The sequence below is a fragment of the Apium graveolens genome, chromosome 2 (genome assembly GCF_009905375.1).
Source record: "Apium graveolens cultivar Ventura chromosome 2, ASM990537v1, whole genome shotgun sequence".
NCBI classification, from domain to species: Eukaryota; Viridiplantae; Streptophyta; class Magnoliopsida; order Apiales; family Apiaceae; genus Apium; species Apium graveolens.
In genome coordinates, this window is record NC_133648.1 from 300,367,804 (window position 1) to 300,383,580 (window position 15,777).

Below are 15,777 nucleotides of genomic sequence, written 5' to 3' on the forward strand. Positions count from 1 at the left end.
CGGCAAACTTCGTAACAAGATCATCTTCCGTCATGTCAAGCACCTCAATGCTGAAGGTTTAGGTTTGAGGTTCTTTATCCGAGAGCTCTTCATCTTCACCGGAGGAGACAGGAGGGACTTCGACTGCTGGCCGGCCGATAGGATCCTCCAGGCTGTCGTCCAGCAACTGCTTATAATCCCAGTTCAGGCCATGGGCCTTCTCCAGGACATAATCAGCGCCGAACTGGAAATAACGCTCCTCCGTCCGGTCCAGCTGCTTCTGCTTCTTCCGAAGCTCCTTTCGGGACCTCTTCAGCTGGATGTTCCGGTGGGAGATCCTCTGGTTCGCCCTCTCCAGTTCAGTCTCCAGCCGAGATCTGTCCTCCTTCAGCGCAGCGGCTTCGACCTCGTTCTGGGCTTTCACCCTTACAAGTTCCTCCTCGACCGTCGTGGCCCTCCTCTCCAACTCCTTTAACTCGGCCATCCGAGTCTCCATGTCCTTAACCTTATCCTCCACGGCTCCGGCCCAAGGGGCAACCTGCAAAAGGATGACAAAAACATTATTAAAAGGTACCGAAAGGAAAAAGATGGACGAAAAATAGAAAGATTAAAAAATGTACCAAGGACAGGAAGGACAGAAGCTCCGTACAGGCCTCGGTAGCAGAGGCCGAAGCAAAGGTCGGAAGATCGACCGGAAGCCGGAGGCCATGACATAGGTCTGAAGTCACCTCCTTCGTGGATTGCCGGGATGGATATACAGTGTGGTCGGACGTGAGCACGCCCCACCCTGGGAGATAAGAGCGCACAATCCCCTCCTTGTTCCGGGTCCGCTTGGAAGGGTTTCCCTCTCCCATATACTCCAGGTCATCCCCTTCCTCGGCCTCAAACGCCGCATGAGATTGGCGGGGCGAAGGAGCCCTCTCGGTCTGAGCCCTCTCGCCTGTGCCCTCCGAAGGATCTGGAGTAAGCCTCCGGTCGGAGGCCTTCTTCACCGCCTCCTCGGTCGCCCTCTTCTCGGCTGCCCTGGCCTTTTTCCTCTCGATCAAAGCCTCCCTTGAAGACACTGAAATATGAAGGGGAAACTAGTCAGTCCAAGCATATATAATCGAATGCATAACTAGAAAAAGCAAATATATAAGTGTTGGGACAAAACTAAAGAAAAAACAAAGGAAGAAGTTTTGTTACCCCCACCCCACAAGCTGAAGAGCCAGTCCTTGTCCCGAAACTCTCCGGGACCCAGCTTCTTCACATTGACGTCCACCAACACCGTGTAATTTTCCTTCTCCTCCAAGGTCAAGCTCGGCATGAGAAGCAGCGCGGGATTCACGTCTCGCCAAACCGACATGGCCACCAACCTTGGACCACTCACATAACACCAATGAGTGTGAGTGGATTTATTGTTCGAATTGGTCGCCGTCCAATCAGGTCGCCTGGCTCGACGGGCGATGGTGTAAAAACCAGAACTCTTCGGATTCTTCCGAAAATCATAATGGTACCAGAATAGGCGAGTGCTGGGTGCGATCCCAACGTGAAGACACCTGTTCTGAAAACAGTTAATATGGATGAACTCGTTCGGGTCCATCTGTCCGAGGGCGATGCCCATCTGGAAGAAAAGGTGCTTGATCAGCTTCAACGGTTGCACCCTCAAGCCACACTTGAAGGCCGCCTCTGAAACCCCTACGGCGCAGCCCCCATATCCATCCGGCACCCCGGGAGTGTCGTAGATCCTTTCACCCTCCCTCGGTGCGTACATCCAACAAAGCCCTCGAGGGACAGAGTAATCATCATACATCTGAACTACACGTCCTTTCGTCAGTTCGTATCTATTATTGGTTGTGGGATAGTCAGCAGCCGAACCATATAGGGCCCGTCCCGTCTGCTCGGGGCGAATGGAAGACGTTCCCACCAAGCTATTCGACAAGGGGTCCAAAGAATCTGGGGGACGGTTTGCTCGATCCATGTCCCTGTATCAGGAACATAGAGACATTAGTCCATGTACTCGGATTAGCAAACATAAAAGAAAAAATAAAAACCCGAGTACACGTCCCAGGACCGAACGAACCAGAACCCCGGAGGCGGTTTCCGAAGGCTGCTCCTGAGGCAAGCCCTCCCGAAGGATGTTCTTGCCTACAGAACCTTTCGCAAACATCTCTCTGGACCACATGTTTACGCCCTGGGTCGGCTCCCGAAAGACATTCTAAAACCAAGAAATCCCGAAGAAAGTTCTTGGTCAGAAAACGCCTCGCATGCCATCTTTAAACCCGTGGGGCCCCCTCAAAGTGGAAAAATCCGGAGAAACTTCTATTACCTACCCAAAAACCCCAAACAAATACAATGGCACACACACAAAACCCAGAAAAACCCCATGAACCCAGAACAAAACCACAAAGTCCACATGCAAACATCCTAAAACACAGAAAAACTGGCATGCAAATTCAAAACTGGAAAACAAGAAAAGGGACTTACTTATTTGGAGATGTTCTTGGATTGAAATGGGATGATTTGGGAAGACGGAATTGCTGTTGCCCGTGATTGGAAGATTCACCGCAATTTGTAACTGTGTGTGGAGGAGCTAAAGTGATAAAAAGAAAATAAAATGCACAAATGGGCATATATAGGCGCCTAAAATAAATTCAGAAAAGCGACGATTGGGGGTTTTTGAAATGGACGTCCCAGATCAAAACGGTTGACATTCAACGGCTGAGATTGAGTCATGGAACGACGTGCCAACAGCTATCACATTAATACACTGCAAGTCCCCACAAGCTTGCCACGTGTACGACCGAAGATCGAGGCGGAACTGAAGCGATCGCCCTAGGGTTTCTTCGCCCCAATATGGGCCGAGACTGGTGTCCGTCGGCCGGCCCGAAGGCCCAGCCGAAGGACAGAGACATGTTGGTTATAGGCCCAACCAGGTCCACTGAACGAAGGCCCAATAAGCGGTTAAGGTACTGGGCCGAAGGACCTCCAGGCCTGAGAAACAGAGGCCCACGAAAGTCCAGGCCGAGGCCCAATACTTGCAGGCCGTTGGACAGAACAAGGGACATAACGCCCCCATTTCACTCCCTCTTTAATGATTGGTAACGGCTGACATTTAAAGCGGAATCGTGTATAAAAACCCTAAAAAAGTAAGACAAGACATAGACACATTTTCTCGTAAATACTCTGCTTTTCTTGTATTATTACCCTATTCTTGCAACCAGATTCTGATTCTCACACCGGAGGTGAATCGGGGGTCCACACCCTCGCATTTTCTTCAATTTCAGGCACGGTCGAAGCCACCTTCAATCCAGTCGAAGCCTGTTCAGGGGACCGAAAGGATTTGGGCGTAACAGGGAGTATTAAATTAAATTGACATAATAGCTGAGATTACTTTCTAATTTCTATTTTAAGTTTAGTTTTTATTTGATTATTTGCACATATATATATATAAATATATATATATATTATTTTAATTAAACATTTGACAATCTCTCTAAAAAATAATTTAACTAAGCATCAATCACCAAAATTAGAAATTTTATTTAGGCAAATCTGTAATTTAACTTGACTTTAAAATAATAATTTCATTTTAATTCACTTCTCTAATTTTTTAAGCAAATTTCTTATCAAACAAAAATTGTATTTGAGCTCGAACTCGTTAACCAGCTGCGTCGTACTTAAGCTTTTATCGAACAAAAACGAATCGAACCAAACGCGAGCCCATAACAAACAGTTCGCGAACATGTTACCGCAAATTTTAAAACTCGACTCGATATCGTTAAGTTTAACGCACACTCGAGTTCAAATTCGAACAAGAGTTCTTAGCGAGTCGAGTTAAACATAACCCTTATCGGGGCGAGTTCGACCTCGAGTTCGACCTCTTCAATAGTTTGGTTTGTTTACCGTCTCCATTTAATTAATGAAGTGGGTTGTGGCCTGTGAAAATGGTCCCCCAATTTATCATTTGAGAAATAATTTCACGTGTTAGGGGGACACAGGGGGTTATTTGAGAAGTTAAGAGTGTTGTATTCATATTTTTGACTAGTTGTGCGATGAAGTGATTGAGGGTGAAGCAATGAATCGTTTGTTAGCGGATTTCGCATCTCAAAGGGGATACTCATGCCCTCAATTTTCATAATTGTCGATAATGCTTCTGTTTACGGTCATTATTCTCTTCAAAGTCACCAAAAAAAACACGTCTTTATCGTAAATTTACGACTTCAGATACACTTTGGAGCATATGCGCGCTAGTTCTTTAATTTTATATAGCTTACGGTCCGTGCATCGCACTGGTCTTTATTAATATTTATATATTTTTTATTTTTATTTTATATATTTTATTGAAATTTTATGTAAATAATTATATACTAAATAATGATTATATAATTATAATTTCATTGTTTATAATTTTAAATTAAGTTCAAATAGTATAAATAATATATGATTGATGAGATCTTATTCATAAATAATAATGTAAAAATATGTTGTTGGTGAGATTTAAACCTGAAAACTTATATGTATCTTTATATATAATAATTTAAATATTTGTTGTTAACGGGATTCGAACTTGAGAAGTTATATGTATCTTATAAATAATAATATAAATGTTTGTTATTGACGGGATTCGAACTTGAGACCTTGTGTAGTGTATTTTTTAGTATTTAGATCTAACGGCTCTGATTATTTGGTGAAAAAAATCTGACCATCCTTATGGAAAGGGATAACCAAAATGAGGGCTAACCAAACGACAAATTATACTCCATTTTATGGTATAGTATAGATAGTATAGATACTCCTACATACGTATCTCACTTGTGCATTTCATTTTGTATTTTCGGTCTCTCTCCAAAATGGTATGTTGGCCTGATTTTCTTTACCATGTGTTAGTACATACTAGTTTTGTACTCGTGCAGGCTATTTGTAAATTGTTAATATAAATATTTTAATTCTAATTTTATTTAATCTAAAATATTATTTTAACTAAATTTAACTATAGTTAATTTATAAATTAAAATTAATAATGTATCACATAAATTACGTGTAATATTTTAGTTTATGTTGTGATTTTAAATTGATATTTTTTATTTAAATTTTTAAATTATTTTGTCGATAGTTATATTTCATATATTTAATTATCTTTTAGTTATTTTATTTTTTCTAAAATATTATTATAATTAAATTTCTTGCATTAAATGCTCAATGTGTATCTTGTCCATTCAAGTTTTTAATTTATTTTTTGATGGAATGTTTGTTTATTGTAATATCTAATATTTTAATTAATTGATATAACTTATTTGTACATTTTTATACTTTTTTGTTTATGTAATTGTTCTTGCTATTTTTTCTATTATTTTGTATATTTTGTATATTTGTTTTGAGTTTTTATTTAAAATAATTTCATATCATAAATAATTAGAATGAGTTTAATTGAACAAATTACATATTTATTTCTTGAATTTATTAGGCAAACTACTTTTTAAAAAAATTAGTTTTTTGTTCCACTCCGAACTATGCATTACTTAATTTATGTAGCTTGTTTGCACATTTTTTTATTTTTTACTTATATATTAGTTCTTTATATTTATTTGTGTGTTTCTATAGATTTTTGATATTTATTTAGGATTTTATTTAAAATAATTATAAATATAAATAATTAGAATGAGTTTTATTGGAAAACTACATCTTTATTTCATGATTTAAGTGGCTTATACTAATTGTATATATGATATAATTATATAATTATTTTAAAACTTTTTTCATAACAAATGTGATTATTATTTTACCAAAAAAAGTGTAATGAAATATATTTTTACATGTTTATTATTATTATTTTCTCTTATTTATATTTTTCAAAATAATATTGTATGAAATATATTTTTAAACATGTTAATTAATTTATAATATATTTTTAAGTTTTTTTATATCTGTTTTGTAGTGTTTATGTTATTTTTTTTACTAATCAATTGTATTATATTTTTCATGGATAATATATTTTTTAATTTTTTTTTACTTTTTGTACTTTTATATTTAGTTCTTATTGTATTTTTATATTTGACGTGAATAACCTAAATATAACATATGTGTTATAATTTATTTTATTTCTTGGTTCTCTTATTTTTTCACATTACAAATTTGTAAGAAGAATATTTTAATCATATCATATAATATATTTACGTAAATATTTTTTTTTATATATTTTTTTTCGGAAGTTTGAAAGTGGGTTAAATGGATTTATATTAAAAGTTATACTATCTAGATTTCGTTTTATAGTAAAATAATATAATAAATGAGATAAATATAGTCTATAATTATATTTTAGCACGTGGAACCCACTGTGTGACAATGTATATATACACATATAATTTTACAATATATTTTTGAAGTTTTGTAATTTTGAAATTAACAAAGTTTATAGATTTTTATTTTTTCTTAGTATCATTGTTATACTATATACAATTGTTTTTCCGTTTATTTTAGTAAAATTATTAATTTAAACTTATATACAACTATATTTTTTAAAATATTAACTTCAATAAAATTTAAATATGTACTTTTTTATAATTTTACATTATATTTATTGATTTGTGTTTCATTTTATTCAAAATCCCCTTAAAAGTTTTTGTTAACATGCTTATGTGGTGATTATCATTAACTAAGTGCGGTAAAATTTATTTTTATATGTTTTTGTTTAATTTTATTCAAAATCCCCTTAAATTTTTTTTATTAACATGTCTGGTGATTATTATTTTACCAAGTGTGGTAAAATTTATTTTTATATGTTTATAATTATTATTTTCTCTTATTTATATATCTTTAAATTATATTATATAACATATATCTTTTTAAATTTTTTTACAACTATATTTTTGCAAAAAATTAATTTCAATAAATCCAAATATCTGCTTTTTGTATAATTTTATATTATATTTGTTAATTTATTTTATATTTTTTATGTTGGGAATATATGTGTAGTGAAATTTGTAACTAAAATTATAATATTTTAATTTAAACTAATTATTCTTTATTGTCCATACTTATGTATTATAAATATATTAGAAATAATTACATTTTATTGTGAAAATATGCCTTGAAAATAGGGGTGCAAGAGTTTTATATGATTTTAATATTTATATGAAATGACACTCTTGGTCATGACGATCAAACCAAGTAACAGTACCATATTAACTACTTTACCGGATATAATATAATAATATATTAGATAGTAGTTTGTCAAACTTTAAAAGTATGTTTTTTGTTCCAACCATTTCTCTATACTTTTCTTTTTAAAAGTCTTATCTAATTTTTTACATTTCAAAATTTACAAAAAATAGTAAATGAGTCCCATCATTTTTCCCACTTTTTTCCCTTTTCACACTATTTTTACTCTACTATCTTTTCTTTATACATTAAAAATTAATGAGTTACACTATTTCACTCACTTTTCTTTCACCTTTTTATAACTTTATACATGTTTGCTCAAATCAAATGTAAACAATTAGCCGGGATGAAGGAAGTATTTTTTTCCTGGCAATTTAATTTTTTTGCCCAACAGAAAAAAAGAAAAACCGATCGAAGGCGGTGTCAAAATTTGCATTTGTTCAAACAACTATGGGGTGAATAGACTAATGCTTTTGCACGCGTTCATTGAATGTAGACTGCTTTTCAATTAGTAATATATGTGATCCAGAGGCTGTGCAAGAATCATTATTGTTTGACCAATCAAGTTTTACAACATCTCTATATCTCTACTACATATTTACTCAATTCATAACACTGCCCTAGCTAGCTAGCTGCATCAATAACTTTACATCCAATACACTGTTGGAGAGAGAATGGACATTTATAATTGGGGTGAAGAAGCAGCTGCAACAGAAGCCTGGCATCATCCTGAATCTCAAGTTGCTGCACAACTGAATCAAGACTTAGGAAGCACCAGTTTTCCTTGCACCAGTTGCCTTCCTCTTGATGATTCTAACATACACATGCATGCTTATAATTCATTGTCTCAACTGCCAACATCTTTTCAAGGACTGGAACAAGACAGATCTGCTGCTTCCAAGAGCCATAGCCAAGCTGAAAAAAGACGCAGGGACAGAATTAATGCCCAACTTGCTACTCTTCGAAAGCTAATTCCCAAATCCGATAAGGTAAATTACCCCCCACCCCACCCCACCCCACCCCACCCCCAGTTTTTGTCATGTGCATATATAGATTTCTTCTAATTTCACCCTGCGGTTATGGATTTTGATACTAGCTGCTAGCCCAGGATAATTTTAATTTTTAATTGTTACCCTTTTACTAACTAGTACGTCGTAAGTCATCATTATGAGTGGGTCTTGGATTGATCAATGATCGTCCTTGTTCAGTTGGGATATGGCAAAAGATGTGGTCATGCATGATTCAGTTTTGTTCATGCACGTGTTGATGTTTTTTCCTTACACAAGCAAGCAGTAAGTCAGCAGTAAAATGGATAGTTAGGTAGTACAAGCAAAATTAGCATTCACTTTTCATGGTTATTTTGTTATGTCCAAGTTTACTTCTTGGAAACAGAGTAAGATCAGTGCACGAATTATCTTTTAGGTTCTTATTCGGAGATACCAGTGCTTTGGTTTATTGGCAAGGTTAACTATAAGGGAAATATTATACCAAATATGTACAGATGGACAAGGCCGCTCTTCTGGGAAGTGCAGTTGAACATTTGAAGGAATTGAAGAGAAAAACTTTAGAAGCTAGCAAACACATTACAATTCCAACCGGCATCGATGAAGTAACGATCACAGAGTATCGTTCTGATCATGAAGCCGGCTCCACTACTAGTAATGCTACGTTCATTAGGGTATCAATTTGTTGTGAAAACAGGCCAGAACTATTTGGGGAGCTAAGCCATGCGATTGAAAGCCTAAGACTACGGATGATTCAAGCTGATATGTGTTGTTTGGGAGGTCGAATAAAAAGCTGTTTTGTGGTTTGTACAAAGGACAGCGAGATCTTGAATGGGGCTGCTGATGCTAACGCAATCAAACAATCCCTCAAATTGGTATTGAGTAGAGTTGTCACCTCGTCGTCTACTTGCACTAACTACCCTGCAAAGAGCAAGAGGCAGAGGTTCTTTTTCCCTCCTTACTTTTCCCAATAGCGAATTTGTTTGTGTCATTTGTTGGTTTTCGACTACTTTCGCCTCTATTTTACTTGCTGAATATGTCATTCTCTCCTCTAAATTTGCTACTACAATCTGGATCTAATAAACACAAACACTGGCTGGAATCAGGATATTCTTATGTGATGATCTCTTTGTGCTAAAATAAAATTTCCCCGTGTAAGGTGGTTTATTACGAAATATAATATAAATATTCACTTTTCTTTAAAGTTTACCAATATTCAATAGAGATGACAGATTTTAACTATCGACTTTGCCAAATGCGTTATACCTATCCAATTTACTTTTCTTCTTAGACTTCTTTCCTGCGATACCAACGTCACCCTCTCCTCTTATAGCTAATCTAATTAATTAAGCAAGCAAAAAGATGTATGTATGTGCGTGCTGTATCTATACGAGCATATGTCATCTGGGTAGCTATAGAAATGATACGCCTGTCGGATTTGGATTTTTTATTGACATCTGATGTAACTTAAATAAAATCCTTTTTGTCGTTTGTAATATAGTGTAAATAGGGTATTGTTCTACGTCGAGTATCATTTACTTCTCTTATATTTTGCCAAGAATCAAGGGTTTACTTCTCTTATATTTTGCCGAGAATCAAGGGTTTACTTCTCTAATATTTTACTAATGTTATCGAAAATGGATTTCGTTTTGTTTATTAACTGCTACCTCCGTCCCAACTATTTCTATACAAATGTTTTGGGCACGGAGTACAAGAAATTTATTAAAATAATATTAGTTTTGGTAAGGTAGTGGGATGAGAGAAAAAGAAAAATTGTAATTTAGTGAGATAATGTATAAAGTTGGGTAAAGTGGTGGGATCAATCAATATTTAATGAATAAAGTGAGTGTAATGGGAGAAAGTAGTGGATGTAGTTGATTTTTATATTATTAAATACTCACTATTTTTGGTAAGTTTGAAATGTATAAAATTGAATGGGACATCCAAAAAAGGAAAGTGTATAGAAATGAATGGGACAGATAGAGTATTAAACAAAGGTAAAATTTGTTTGTAAATAATTACACAAACATTTTGAAAATCATAATAAAAGTTACAAGGTTCATGAAAAGATTAGAATATAATACAAAGTACAGAGAGCGAAGAGTTCTTCCTATGTTGTTGATGATGAAATCTCCAAGCATAAAGTCCTTCTTCTCCTATTCTTGGCTTCTCCTCTTAGTTGTTCTTCTATGGATACGTATATTATATCTCTAATTATAATAACCTATTATAAAAAGTATTTTTAATGTTTTTCAGATAAAACAAAAGTTTTTCAAACTGAAAAAATTTCTAAAGTAAAAATTTGTAGTCGACTTTTTTTCTTCTGCTACTGGGTTGGTTTGACTGGATTTTGATATTGGAACTATTCTCAAATTAAAGAGTATCTCGTTCTCTTTCTCTTCATGTGGGTTGTTAAATCACCCAAATCCGATATATAGAATTCAATGTACAACTCAAATAATAAGTCTTGCGCGTATACGTTTAATAAATCCGATTTTTTTCTAATTTACCTCCAATATTTTCTCATTTAGAATTTATTACTTCCTACAATAAAATTTTAAGATCTAGTTAATAAAGATCTAATTAAATGCAAAATATAATTAATATGGTAACAAAAATCATCTACAATACACATAAATATATATTCTATAAATATTTTAACTAAGAATAGTATCATGCCCGCAAGGGTTGACTCAGTTGGTTAAAAAGAGGATAACTATCATCTTTGTCACAGGTTCGAATCCCACGGGAGGAGAATTTATGATTCTGCCTCCTGAGCAGAACATGTCGTTTAAATGCGGTTTACCTTGGTCCACGTGGTTTGCAGGCTATTGCGTGGGCTCGTTGGGTTTACCCAGTGCGCACCCGACGGGTAGCGGCTGCGGGTTCCTTACGATAAAAAAATGAGTATCATGTGTACGTTAAAGCTGAATATCTCAGTCATATACGCGTATCATCCTGGTCGTTTCATGTTACCCTACTGTCTCATGTGTATTGCTCAATTTTGAATCGTAGATTATGTATCCCATTTGTTATTTTTACCTAAAATTATTCACCAACCGAGCCGAGCTGAGTTTTGATCAAATTAAGCCCAGTTCTAATTTTTTTTATGACGAACCGTGTCGTGCCGAGATTTTTTATCGAACAAAAAATCGTGTTCGAGTTTGAACTTGTTAACTAAAGGGTTGCACACGAGCTCTTATCGAACACAAATGAGCCAAGTCGAACTTGTAACACCCCCAGATCCGGGGTCGGGGATCCGGGTCGTCACGGTCTTTCTTTCCATAATTAACACTTAACTTAATCAAAATTAAATAACCTCATGCTGTGACCTCACAATAACACACACCACAACCCGTTATAGTCTCAGAGATGAAATTGAAATAAGTACAAGTTCTTGAATCCATAATTTAAAAGTTATTACAACCCAAAATGATTACTTGATAAGTTTACAGTTAATTGCCATTATCTGCTACAAGTTATAACTATACATAATTGATTCCCAAAAGTAGAATGCCTGATCTACAAATAGATCTACCTATGCAGCTATAGCAGCTACGATATCAACGGGAAGACGCGGGACGCTTCCCACGCGCTTGCGCTGGGTCTGCTTGAGTCTGACCATCTTTCCTAACTGTTGTTGTGTGATGAAGAAATGAAGCAAGAGTGAGCATTACAGCTCGCAAGATAATATATAGTGTAAACAATAATGCAAGTATCTAAATGGATAACTTACTAGAACCCTTTATCAAGTGTAAGGTAATTACTTACTGGATATAAGCTTAAAGGAAGATGAAGTTACCAATTACTTCACTGTACTTATACCATTTTAGAAAACTACTTGAACTACCACTGTTCAAAGTATAATAGGTTTCAAAAGTTCATCCCATAGATGAGACCACAAGTTAAGACTTGAATAGACTCAATCTTTGAAATATTATTGAATGAAATAAAGTTACGAGATACTTCATTAAGTCCCGATATATATATCCACATATATATATATCCACATATATATCTCTCATACATTTCCTGGAAACCTCTGTCATGTAAAGTATGAACAGAGTTGTAATATCCAATGAATTTGGAAAGAAAAGAATTTTGGCATAAACCCGATATCTTGTTGATCAGGCAAAGATACCAATAAGTAACCTTTTCTACTAGTAGATGGACGAATTCCCCACTGGTCATCACCCTGGCCGCATTAGGACCTATGTTGGACTGCTACTCAGCCACTTACGCATTGATGGACTCCCACTGAGCCACTTACGCATTGATGGACTCCCACTGAGCCACTTACACTTTCATGGACGCCCACTGAGCCCATGTTGCTTATGCCGACTCAAGTAGATGGACTTACTTCCCGAACGTTGGGTAAGTAATCAAAAATGTTTTCTCAAAACAGCAACCTCGTTGCGAATATAAAATACACCACAGAGCCGGATCCCTCAGGTTTTGAGCGAGTATTTAAATCCCCTTCGAAAGGAAGATCTTCAATATAAAATGAGTTTTGGGATCCGCTCTAACTTTTAAAAATAATTTTGAAGACTCGAAAACATTTTTAAGAATGTTTGGAGTAATGCTGATTTAATGAAATAAATCAGTCCCGATATATTAGAAAATATCTGAATATTATTATTTAAATAATATTCCCATAAGGATAATTTTTATAAAAATAATTTGAAGTACAAGTTTTAAAACTCATACCTAAAATGAATAATAAATAACCAAAGATATACTTATACGAAAGTACGATCTTTATTTGAATAATCGAAAATAAGTTTGATTATCAAAACATCATTCTTTAATAAAATAAAGAATGAAAATAAGCGGAGTTATAAGTCCTCGAATGAATATTCAAAATAATATTCATTAAATAAAATAAGCGGAGTCATAAGTCCTCGAATGAATATTCAAAATAATATTCATTAAATAAAATAAAGTTATCGAATAAACCTTATTCGATTAATAGTTTTGGAAACTATTTATATATATATAAATATATATATCATATACTCGGGAACATCGTCTCCCGGTCTAGAAAAATGTTCAACTTTGGATCCCCTATACCAAGGGTGTACGCAACTACTACTTATCTCTAGCATAGGTATTATGCAACTTATAAGCATTTGAATCAACAGTTAGATATCAAAATTACGAAACAGGCATGCATATAAACCATATCAGCATGCTCCAATATATCGCAAGATTTGCTAATAACCATCATGCATCTATCACAAGATAATGCATATACATATATACATCACAACAACAGTATAACGAGTAGAAAACTTGCCTGAGCGACTGGGGGTGATAAAAGGCCTGGGACGATTCTGGTAACCTATAAACATCATATAAGTTGGAATTAAACCAAAGTCACTTAAGAATCTATACTTTAACCAATTAGACCCTAACGTTCGCTTTTGCGCTTAACGATTCACTTAAGTCGCTCGAGTACCCTCGACTCCACCATTTTTAATAAATTAACCATTAGGAATTTTAAGGCGATTCTTTCGCGAGTACCCTAACAACTGCCTAATCCACTTTACATAATTGTTTCATACTCCAATTAGTCATTTAAGTGCCTTAACCAAGGTTTCAAAGTAAGGTGAGGGGTAATGGTTCGGTCGCGAAACGCCGTTACTTAAAACGACCGTTTCTCCTAAACCGTACATCGGATTCAAGCGAACCACATATCAAAACAAAGCTCCTAACATGAACTATCTAATCATGGCAATGGTCAAAACCTAACAGTGATTTCACGGGTCCTGATGTTAAGAACAAAAGCAGTCTAAGGTAAATCGAGCATTACGACGACTATGTTTACGCGATTACCAAATTTATACCACTCCAAATCAATCCACAATCAACCCACAATCATTACTACAACCAAACTCCATCCATACTTTACTACAACAGCCCCAACATCTCAAGATTTCCAATTTATACTACTCTCAATCATGAACTAAAAGCTATACTTAAGTTCATTAACCAATAATCAAGATTTACAACTTCAAACCTATTACAAATCCAACCACACTCTAATTATACAAGAATCATGCTTCTCATGAACCATATCAATCATAAAAACTCTAAATATACAAAAGTAGGGCTAGGGTATGAGATTATACCTTCCTTGGTGAGTAAAAGTAACTAAGGAGCTTGGAATCACCCTTGAAAATCCTTACCAAAACTATATCTAAACAAAAACACAAGATCAAAATTTTTAAGATCTTGAAAACACTATTCACCCTCTTCTTCCATGAATTATTGGAAGAGATTTTGAAGTAAATGGAAGCTTATATTCATAGGATATCTATATCTATGTATAACGAACCTTGGATAATTATCTCACCAATTATCAAAGCTTGGAACTTGAATTAGGATTTTTTCTTCTTATAAAAGAGAAAAGGGCCGAGAGCTTCTTGCTTGGAAAATGTATAGTCAACTGGTGTTTTTGTGTTATGAATTGTTTTGGCTTGGTTACTTTCTTTTGTTGTTAATTAAATTTGTTACCATGGTAAAAATTGTGTGGCTTATAATCAACCAACAAATCCTTCCCATTTTGTCATGCTTATGTCATCCACTTATGTCATCTTGTTACACTTGTCTTCCTCTTGTTGGTGTGATGACATAATCACCTACTAACCTCCTTGATTAACTCCTAATTTCTTGGCTAATGACCGCTGATCTGTTATACGGTTCGCTTAACTTTTTTTCTCATTTATCGTTTGAGCGATCATACCCGGGATCTTATTACTTGGGTTCCCTTAAACTTTCTCAATACATTATATTCCTTTTATGATCCTCTCTTATGATCCTTGAATTTAAATCCTTTTTATCCTGTTACCTTATACTCAATTCTTTCGGTATCTGGTAGATTTTCGGGAAAAATTAAAGTGTTCGAATTTGGATTCTGACGATCTTTACATACACTTATATACCATATAGAGTACTAATAAGATCTCAGAATAACAGTAAATGAACCTCTACAAAGTGTGGCATGAAAAGTTTTCTTATTCAGCATAATCAGCAAAATCACTATTCATAAGGGTTACAAAAAGTTCAAAATTTTTTGGGTTATTACAGTCTCCCCTCAAAAGGATTCCGTCCCGAAATCAGATAGAAAACAATTGGGGGTACTTTTCTAGCATTGCGCTCTCTAGTTCCCAAGTTGATTCCTCCACATTATGATTCTGCCATAACACTTTGACTAGCTTGATTACTTTGTTCCGAAGCACCTGTTCCTTCTTATCTATAATCTTTACTGGTTTCTCCACGTAAGTCAAATCTGGTTGCATATCCACCTGCTCGTATTCCACTATGTTTCTGGCATCCCGATGATACTTCCTTAGCATTGACACATGGAACACATTATGAACTTGTTGTAGGTTCGGGGGTAAGGCTAGCTCGTAAGCTAACTTCCTAATCCGTCTTAGTATCTCAAAAGGTCCAATGTATCTTAGGCTTAGTTTCTCTTTCTTTCTGAACCTCATTAATCCCTTCCAAGGGGATACTTTTAGCAGTACTAAGTCCCCTACTTCATACTCCTTGTCCTTTCGGGCTAGGTCTGCATATTTCTTCTGTCTGTCTTGGGCTGCTACCAGCCGTCCTCTAATGAGATCCACTATGTCTTTGGTCCTTTGGACCACTT

At 35.2% G+C, this 15,777-nt stretch overlaps 1 protein-coding gene across 2 annotated transcripts; it reads left to right on the plus strand.

The window, feature by feature from the left end:
- The first annotated feature begins 7,572 nt into the window (after window positions 1-7,572).
- Window positions 7,573-9,370, plus strand: LOC141708641 (transcription factor bHLH51-like). 2 transcript variants are annotated; one of them, XM_074512373.1, is made up of 2 exons: window positions 7,573-8,108; window positions 8,621-9,370. In XM_074512373.1, the coding sequence occupies exons 1-2, from the start codon at window positions 7,794-7,796 to the stop codon at window positions 9,095-9,097; spliced, it is 792 nt and encodes a 263-aa protein (XP_074368474.1). In that variant the 5' UTR covers window positions 7,573-7,793; the 3' UTR covers window positions 9,098-9,370. The 2 variants fall into 2 exon arrangements, 1 of the variants encoding a protein (XP_074368474.1); XR_012569560.1 differs by having other exon boundaries at window positions 7,971-8,108; window positions 8,542-8,763.
- Window positions 9,371-15,777: the final 6,407 nt, after the last annotated feature.

Coding starts and splice junctions, on each gene's coding strand:
- LOC141708641 (XM_074512373.1), top strand. CDS start 7,794: ATGGACATTTATAATTGGGGTGAAGAAGCAGCTGCAACAGAAGCCTGG. Junction 8,109..8,620: donor TAATTCCCAAATCCGATAAG/GTAAATTACCCC, acceptor AAATATGTACAG/ATGGACAAGGCCGCTCTTCT.